The sequence below is a fragment of the Prionailurus bengalensis genome, chromosome B4 (assembly GCF_016509475.1).
Source record: "Prionailurus bengalensis isolate Pbe53 chromosome B4, Fcat_Pben_1.1_paternal_pri, whole genome shotgun sequence".
Taxonomy (NCBI): domain Eukaryota; kingdom Metazoa; phylum Chordata; class Mammalia; order Carnivora; family Felidae; genus Prionailurus; species Prionailurus bengalensis.
In genome coordinates, this window is record NC_057358.1 from 64,442,321 (window position 1) to 64,452,083 (window position 9,763).

At 34.4% G+C, this 9,763-nt stretch overlaps 1 protein-coding gene across 3 annotated transcripts in view; it reads left to right on the plus strand.

The window, feature by feature from the left end:
• The window catches only part of BICD1 (BICD cargo adaptor 1), a 246,732-nt gene extending 240,112 nt beyond the window's left edge, over nucleotides 1–6,620 (plus strand). For all 3 annotated transcript variants that reach the window (XM_043562944.1, XM_043562942.1, XM_043562943.1), the window contains one exon: nucleotides 478–6,620. In XM_043562944.1, coding sequence (XP_043418879.1) covers nucleotides 478–565 — 88 coding nt within the window. In that variant the 3' untranslated portion in view covers nucleotides 566–6,620. The remainder of the gene's footprint in view (nucleotides 1–477) is intronic.
• Nucleotides 6,621–9,763: the final 3,143 nt, after the last annotated feature.

Sequence of the window (9,763 nt, forward strand, 5' to 3'; positions counted from 1 at the left end):
CTCAGGTCCCCCCTCAGAGCTATCAAATCAGAATCGGCATTTTACCAAGATCCCAGGTGATTGGTGTGCACATAAAAGTTTAAAAAGAACCGATTTGAAGAAATCTTGCAACTAACCCAAAGACCTGAGGGAAACGAGACTGTGTGCAGAAATTAAAGAGCAACATTGGGGGAAGAGTTATATATGTCCTTTCCTTACCACATTTTCCTTTTTCTTTTTAATTCCTTTCTTTCTCTCTTTCTTTCTTTCTCTCTCTCTCTCTCTCTCTGTCTCTTTCTTTCTTTCTTTCTTTCTGTGCACTGTTTTGAAAAACTCCAGTCGTCTTAGCATGCTTTAGATTTAAACCGTTTATTGTGCAGAGTTTCTGTTTCTGTTTTAAAATTTTCTGTGAAGAGATTGTGTCTCTTTAACCCTTACAAGTGTGCCTGGCCCCCTGTACGTGTGTTTCTTGCTGACACGCTTGTTTCTCATTTTCAGTCCTGACATAGCTCTCCCTGACGAGCAGCCACATTCCAGCCCGCAGTGCGCCCCTCTCCACTGTCTCTCCAAGCCTCCTTACCCCTAGTCTCCATCTCCCACGGACGAATATCTGAGGTGAATGCTTTGTAACCACACACAGGATACTGCCCAAGATCCCGCGGGTGTTTTCTTCTCGGGTGTGAGAGGTAGGATTGGATTCGTGTTCGTCATTTTGGAAGATGAAAGAAAGTTAAGAAGAATAACACAAAGCACAGACTCCAGTGTGATGAAACATTTGATGGTTTCTCTAAGTCACAGACAAACCTCTACAATCAAATGGCTATGGTTAATTAAAAGCAAGAAATAAAAGGAAACAGGAACCGTATATCTCAGATGGCTGGCTTTACCTCGATAGCGTAAGAAAGACCTAAGACAATGTAAAATACATAGATTGTAAAATCATCTTTCCTTGTACTTCTAATTCAGCTATAGAAGTCGATTCCCATATTTTTTGTCATCAATATTTATTTTATACTTTATTTGCCACATGACTTATGTCTATAAAAATCATTTCTGTGAGAGGTGAACTTAATTCATTTATTTTTAAATACACATAATTTGCTCAATTAAGTATGAGTTTTAATTTAGTTTGAAATCTGGAATTGACCAGACCATGGTCATATTTCTTGCACAAAATAATAAATGAGGTGCATCGGAATGTTAACAATAACTGTATTTTGCTGCTACACTGATATTGTTTATGTGCTTATTTACATTAACTGCTGGTGGTGTTTATTTTTTAACTATAATTCTTTACTTGATTTTATTAAGTAAATCTAAGAAAGACTATGTTATGATTCACTGACTTACTCAACTTTTGACAGCATCTTTAATTTTTTAAAACTGCAGACAAGTAGATCACTGGTGCTGCTCTCTTGTGTGTGTGTATGTGTGTGTGATAATGTTAAGGAAGCTAAATAACGTTAAGGGGGAAAAAAGCGTGTTCATTTAAAGACCAGATTTTTTTTTTTTTACTTTCCCAAATTCAGGGTCCCTAATCATGAGTCTTTCCTGCAAAAAAGGTATCAAACTGGGAAAAAATATACTACATAGATGTAAGTTAGCCTTTGATTAATTAATTTACCCAGAAAGTGTTCAAATTTTGATTAAAAGTGTATGTTTTGTTGTTGTTAGGTTTTTTTCATAATGAATCTTCCTTGCCAAAAAACAATAAATAAACCTTAGCTCATTGTCTACTTTTGACAAACACTCAGGTGCCTACAATCATTATATTATATTGAGATAATACATGTTCCTAGTTCATTTACAGATTCTGCTGGGTAACTTTTATGACTTGATTTAAGGCAGTGGATTTTCATAGCAAAATTTCTTTTGCACATAATCTGACGAACAAGGAAAACAGCTAATTGAGCTGAAAGGTCTAACACTCTTGGGCTCCTTAAGTACCAAGTGCTGCCCACACAATCGCTCCTAGCCCTGATTCCTTGTCTAGTCAGGTAGCCTTAACTTATTTAAAACCATAACGGTTTGACCTTTTCATGTAACTGTATCTGTGACTTCTCTTCAAAACAAAAACAATCCTCACTGTTAACACAAAAGACAGTTAACAATGCAGGGCTCTAGCAGTGGAGATCTAGTTGTGGAGATCTCAGCTTCATGGGTGGGGGTAGGGAGCACATTCGTGGATGGTCTATCAAAGATGGCAGCCAGTCAGTAAATCCTAAAGCACAGTGCAGGAGCTCTCGTCAGTTGTACGTACACCTATTAAGTAGTGGTCACTATTACCAAAGCAACCAAGAGGTTTTGAGTTCCTTATGTGAGTGCTATTTTCAACAGTGTCATTTATTATGCAGCTTGGAGTAACTGGAAATCTTCACCAAAGTAAAGATTCAGGTTAAAGTAACAGAAACAAGAAACAAAACAAACCTTCATAAAGTCCTGATCGTGGCAGCCAAATGTTCTGCTCGTTCCTACCTGCATTGCCTTGCTGTTCTTAATCATTTCCTTCATTTTGTTAATGTTTTATCTGCTTGGTACCAGTATTAGTGAGACGGTGTGGATTTCGTTGGAGTTCAATTCAAAGAAACTATCCCATACCCCCTCCTACTTTTTCTTTCTCTGTTTCTTCTTTTTATTTCTCTTTCAAGCATTATGTTTTCAGACCTGAGAAGTGGCATGGCTGCTAAGTTGACTTTTAATAAAAACTGTTTGTGCCTGAGGGAAAATACGCCTTTTTAAAAAGTACCTCAGAACATCTTCCTCTATTGCCTCATCAACTTTGTTGGTGGTACAGGGATTCAGCAGTAAGTATTGTCTGTGTGGAGTACAGGGCAGTACTGCCTATTGACAGTGCAGTATTGCTTTCGTGCCCCTTTACTCTGTAGTTATGACCTGGTGAAAAGCCAAGGTATAGACAACACATTTATTTCTTTCAATACAAGTTTATCATTAAGTCTATTATATGCTGGTTTTATTTCACTTCTTTATCCTAATAGAGTGGGAAATGCTTGTTTTGAGGTATCAATTCTATAAAGTTGTTAATTTTAGCAAACTTTGCCAAGAAGATATAGAAACGTGGAAATAAATTTCTAATTTTCAGCACAAACTTAGATAATAGTCCCTAACCGGTAAGAGAGAATTCCATGTATTTACACTGTGGCATCATTTAGTATAGTTTAAACCGAGCCATATCTATATTTATTTATAGGCATTTAAAAATTAAATATGTGTAGCATTGATAAAAATCAGTACCTTTAAAAAAATCAGAATTCAAAAAGAAATTGAAAAATTGAAGAATCAGTGAAAATCAGAAAGAACAAACCTCAGTGAGACTGACTGAAGACAGACTTGGCGAATGAAAACCAACTACAGAAATACAATAATATTGGTTAATCATTGGAAACACAGTGGGCAAAGACGAAAGGTAACCGGCAAGAGCGGTTAACAAAGGAACTAGTAGTTTTTTACAAGTAAGCACAATTACTATACTAAAAAGAAGTCATTATGCAGAGATGCTTTCCTACTGAGGCTTTTTCTTAGCCAAAAAATAAAATTAAGTTTAAAGGAGCAATAAATTGCCTTTGGCCTGAGTGCCCAGGAGTATACAGGACCCTTGGATTTATCTTTCCAGTCAACTTGTATGTCATCAGATCCCTCTCATACATACAATTCTGCTTCAATGAGAGGAATCTGAAGAACTTTGAGAAAACGAAAAGTTATTAAATAATTCAGAAAAGACCTATTTAGAAAGATGATACTTTTACTTAGCTTAAGGAAAAGGAGGTACAATAGTGATCCTCAAGCCAAGAAAATGTAACAAACGAGAAGTACCGGTTATAGATATCATTATTAAGACTGGAATAAGAAAAACTAAGTCTTTAGTGTGAAGGATTTATATTACCTCTATGAAAGAGATTTTTAACGGTGGAAAATAAATCAGTGGAACTGATAATCATAAGGAATTTTTGTTTTTCAAAAATTAAATACTATTGGTTTTCTAGTAAGGATTGATAGGTGGCAAGGTATTTTGTGATAACGTATTATAATTCTGGGATTCCATAATCCTATGCTTCTTTTGAACTTGAAAATACTCTGAAGTAATGCTGGTTAATCATAAAATATTTTATCCCTTGAAAATAGGATAACAATCTTAATTTTTCCAAGATCTCTGATAAAAAACAAGACCATTGGTATTACTTTTTCTTCCAGCTATATTTCATAATATCTTTAAAGTTGCCCAGAATGTAGTAATTTTAGTATAAAAAGCCTCAGTTGTCAGAGTCTAAAAAACAAATGTCCTCAGGAATACTTCAGAAATAGAAAGTATGCAATCCCTTGGGGGCCAGATGCCTCTCAAATTTTATCTTTTCTTAAAAGGATCTCCAATCTCAGTATTTCCTCTTTCTAATGCTTTGGAAAATATTCCTGTACAGATAGTCCTTCTGTTTCCAACAACCATGAAACATTGGTCATATAAACCAACCGGGAATGTGGACGGTATTAAATAAAATCCTCTACAATTCTCAAGTGGAAATTACAAAATATGAAAAGGAAGAAATGGAATATATTTTCTACTAGGATAAGAATGACAAATTTTAATGTGTAATTATTGTAATCAATCAGCCAAAAGACATAATCTGTCTTTCAGAAAGACATATCAAGGGAAAGTAATCGATTTCCCGTAAGGAACTATGTTGATCCAGCCCAAGGATGCCAAAGGCATTGATATTGTAGATCTAAAGGAGGACTTAGATTCAAAAGGAACTCTTAGGATAAAGTTCACAATTCAAAAAAATTGTCCTCCAGACTTTTTGTTTGTTTTTAAGCCAGAATGATTTAAAATAATCATTGTATTTAAGATTGCAAAAAATTTAGAAGAATATGTTTTCAAATAAAGGGAACATAATTCTTGACAAAGCTGTTGAACTGGAGTTGTGATAAATGGCATGATCAGTGCTGCTATTGACAAGGAATTTTTACCTTGAAATCAATTTCTATGGACATAGAAGACCAATCTAGCTCCCGAGTGACCTTTTCCACTGTCTGTAATTATGTCCCCAGATGAGTTGCATCTGTAAGTAAATTCATCTTTACTTAAACACCAAGTTAACTGCCATAGTCCCTGATGTGTTGCATTTGTAGCCTGATCCAATTACGTTGACATCAGAAGGATTTTGTCTAGACATCTCTTTCATCCTTCTTACTCAAAGTATAACCGCAAAAGATAGTTAGTATTAAGGTGTGTTCCCCAATCGATTTTTCCAGAAATAATGTTCTACTTACGAAGAAGAGGAGTAATTAACTGCCTTTACTTTAAGGGTGTGAGTACATAAAAGTATGCGTGTAAAATGTTTGCATGAGATATTTCACATCATGTAAGCTTTCCCATATTCATAATATGAACACTATAGAAGTCTTATTTCTCTTGTGATCTTCTCTCCATTAGGAATGTAAGGAGATTATTACCTATATCTGGTCTCCTTTCCATATTGAAATGCATGGCTCTAATCCTCAGTGTATTTTTATCCCTTTCCTCTGGAGTTATTTAAAATTTGTCCTATTTAAACTGACGCCTGAATAAACTACCGAGCCAGATTATTTCTGTGATTGGAGTTTAAGTGCTATAGAACATTGGTCAAGAACACATCTTTATTTTAACTTTTCTTTCTTTCAGAATTATTCTCTGATCGTTATGGTTCTCTAATAAAAACACTGAGAAGTAAATCGAATGTTTTTAGTATAGCTGTATGCTTTTCTTTCTAAAAAGTCATTTAAAAACAAAGATCAGAGAACTATAAAGAGAAATGTCATCATTTTGTTGACGAATCATTATTCAATAATAACAAATATCCAGAATGAATCATTTTGTTGTTTAGGTTTATAGATTTGATTATGTACCAAATCTTAGAGGAAATAAATGATTTTACCATTATTGCCACAAAATTTTTAAGCTCAATGGTTTGACTGTTAGAGTCAATTAAACAATTCTTTGAAAATCTTTTATGATATTTTTATAATCTACTCAGTGTTTTTATTTGCATGATTATGCATATATGATGAACCATATATGATTCTGAATTGTATTTCTTTCCAGTATTAACATTTGTGCAATGTGTGGCCCCCCTGATTTGTACACTATATAATTGTTGTTGTAAAGATTCTGCTGTTCCTACATTTAATTGCAATTTTGTTATTATACCTTTTGGGATTAAATGATGTGAAGTGTTTCCACCTAATGATAATACCATATGAAAACATGACTAAAAGACTGATCTAAGAAACTCTTTTGTTGCTAATTATTTTTTAAAACCCAAATTTCAAAGGACACTTGTTCTCCAAGACATATACATTTATTTTAAATTCAGAAAAATTCTTATGAATTTATTATTGCTTGTTCTTTAAAATTTTTTTATTATAGACAATCCTCAGTGAATGTTTCGTGGGAGAATCCATATATGATATGTTCTTGTATTTGTGTAATCTGATCATGCACTCAATGGTTGGAAAAGGAACTCCAATGCTAAGAAAATAACCAAAAGCCAATATATCGATTCTTATATCTTGGTTTATGTTACCAACTGAATATGGTGTAATGCATAACTCTTTCCAGTAAATAAACTGGTTATCTTTTGTTCATTTCATCTATGCTACCTTTTTATCAGTTTGAGCCATTTTTCTGTATGTCATTTTGATTTGTACTTACCAAAAAAGAAGAAAGTATAGGAGTTTCTATGTGATTTATATATTTATTCAAAGAGCACTTATTTGAACTGAAAACTAAATGCTTCCCTTTGACATTTCTACACGTTCCTATTAAGTAATGTGTATCAAATTTGCCCATTTTCTCCATTTATCATCTCTCATACCTGTAATCTTTTCTAAAAGGGTATTTCGGCAGGAGGATACACTTAGCTGAATTAGATTAGGATGTACCAACATGAAGAAAATGTGTGTTCAAAAAAAAAAAAAAAAAGAAACATTACTTTAATGAAAGAAGAATGAAGAAGTTTGTATGCTTTATTTTGGAATACAATCCTTCTTTGTTCTCTTTCATGTGAAGGAACAGCAGAGTCCCAAAACTTGGAGGAAGGTTAGTTTGCTAGCTCCTTCTTCAACTATGTGTTGTAGCAAATCAGCTGCTTTGGGAGTTATCTGCTTTGACGTGATTGTATTTCAGGAAGTGGGAGAGAGGGAGAACCAGGCAGAATATGGACTTACGTGAGGCTTTGATGAGTTGAAACCTCTAATGCAGTCCTCACCATAACTGATCAGATTAATGGGCACTGCAACAATCCTAGCTGAAGGTGCCTGCTTAGTTGTATGAACACAACACTAGATATAATAGTGTAAACTTTCCCCCAAGTCTCTCCTTTTCCTCTTCTGAAAGCTATTGCCTTTCCTGGAGGTTGGATCTAGAGGTCTATTTGATCCATGATCTTCTCTTAAACAATGAAGCTAATAGTTGCATTCAAAAGCTAAAAACTGGATCAGCCTCCAGGAGCACCAAGTAAGTTTCTTCTTATCCCTGCATTTTGCAGGTGACTTGAACAGCACTGCATCCCCACTGGGCGTAAGAAAGAATCCAGAATTGATGGGCACTCGTGGGAGGGATTTTCTTAATTCGGGGTTGTACACACATCGACTAGTAAGTACATTGTGGGAACTCAATAAACTCGAAACCCACTTCCTGAGAAGTGGGTTCATTGGCTCCTTACCATCGAACCTTTCTTTTAACACATCTGGAATTGAGTTTATAGAACCTAAAGTCACCTATTGTAATATCAGCAGGCACAAAATACCAACCAATTGAGGGAAGTGGCCTTTAAATTAAGTGAATGGTTATTCTCACCATTTTCTTAGTCTAGGTGTCTAACTATATTTGAAGGAACCTTCATGTATATAATGAAATCATCTGACAGAGTTCCTTCTTAAACATTTCATGAATCAACTATCATTGAAATACCTTAAGCAGAAAGGATAATTCAGCTACAATATTAGCTGTCAAGAAAGATAAATATCACTGGAAAAAATATTGCCAGTATCAAAAGTAAACATAATTCATAATGTAATTTAAATGTAGAAAACAATATAAAGATAGATAAGTCATAACTATAGTAACATCCTGTTAAAGAGTAAAGAAAAGTTACAGTTGTTTACGTAATTTGTGAGACCTGGTGCAGAATGAAAATGTGGACTTCCTTGTTCAAACATTATTCAGAATTTCAAGATCTTGACAGCAGAGCATGAAAGCAGGCTGGGAATCCTCAGCATAGGGCCCTGTGTGACAGCAGAAGGCCGGCCCACGAATAGGCTAGAAGTCCCGCCCCAGAAGATGCTGCAGTAATGCTCTGGGACCTAAACAGTGAACGGAGCTATGCAGAACCTGGACCTTATTATTAACAGAATGGATTTTCCAGTTTCTGTGTTGGCAAGAAAAAAATAATGTGTTTATTATCTGGGACAAAGCATTTTTTTTATATAAATAGCATTATTTTTTATTTTTTATTTTTTATTATTTTTTATTATTTTTATTTTTTTTATATATGAAATGTATTGTCAAATTGGTTTCCATACAACATCCAGTGTTCATCCCAAAAGGTGCCCTCCTCAATACCCATCACCCACCCTCTCCTCCCTCCCACCCCCCATCAACCCTCAGTTTGTTCTCAGTTTTTAACGGTCTCTTATGTTTTGGCTGTCTCCCACTCTAAAGGGACAAAGCATTTTAATGCTGTTACTTCAAAGAGTTATAATGTTGAGTCTTGCAATACTCTCATAACCCAATGCAGTCATACATTTCAATTTGAGACTTTAAAATTCTGACATACCTACTAAGTCGTATAGAGATGGTAAAAATCATTAAAATAAATCTTATATCAGCAGTAGATGTTTTAATTACTGTGTATTTAAGTAAAACCAATTTAAAAACCCTGCTGGTAGCTTCATAACTTGACTTCCCTTGAAGTTATGAATGATTAATAATGTCAGTCAAATATCACAGGAAGATTTGCCTCATTTAGAAGAGCTAATAGCCCAAGATTAGTAAGTGATTTCTCTCAATTTCTAAATAAATCAGAGGAAAGAAATTATTTACTTCTTTGAGATCCATTGATATTGAAAATAAAAGGGCTCATGTTTTACTGTTACCCTATGTGAAAGAAAGGGAGAAAATTTGAATATATATTAGTTTTTCCCCCCTTGTTACTTTTGATAAAGTAACAGTGGAGACCTATGGAAATGGTTATCTGTAAAAGAGCAAGGGGTATGGTGGAAGCGAACCAAGGGAGCCAGATCCCTCAGTAGGAGGTGAATGCTTTTTTACATTGTTTTCCTATTTCAACCATGGAAATATAGTATCTATTCAAAAATGGAAAAATAAATATTGGCTCTCAAATATTTTACAATGAAGTCAGAAATAAAAAATTAGCATGAATTCTGGAGCAATAATTGTTTTAAAGCAGACTATGTCATCAGAAGTATTTTGAAAAACATGAAATTTGTTCAGATTTAAGCCCTGGTATTTACAATCTCTGTGCATTGGAAAGGTATTTAATCTCTTCTTGCCTCAACTATCTCATTTTATAAGTGAGGATACCAATGACCACCTGCAAGGTTATTATAAAAATTAAATGCAAGGGCGTACGTGACTTCTTTCAAACAGTATTTAGCCTTTCACAGCTAATAATATTTCCAATACCATAATGCTTAGACTACTGAATTTCATCTTATCTGGATGAAATTCATCATTCACTTGTACATGCATCACTTCAGGAAAGATTTATTG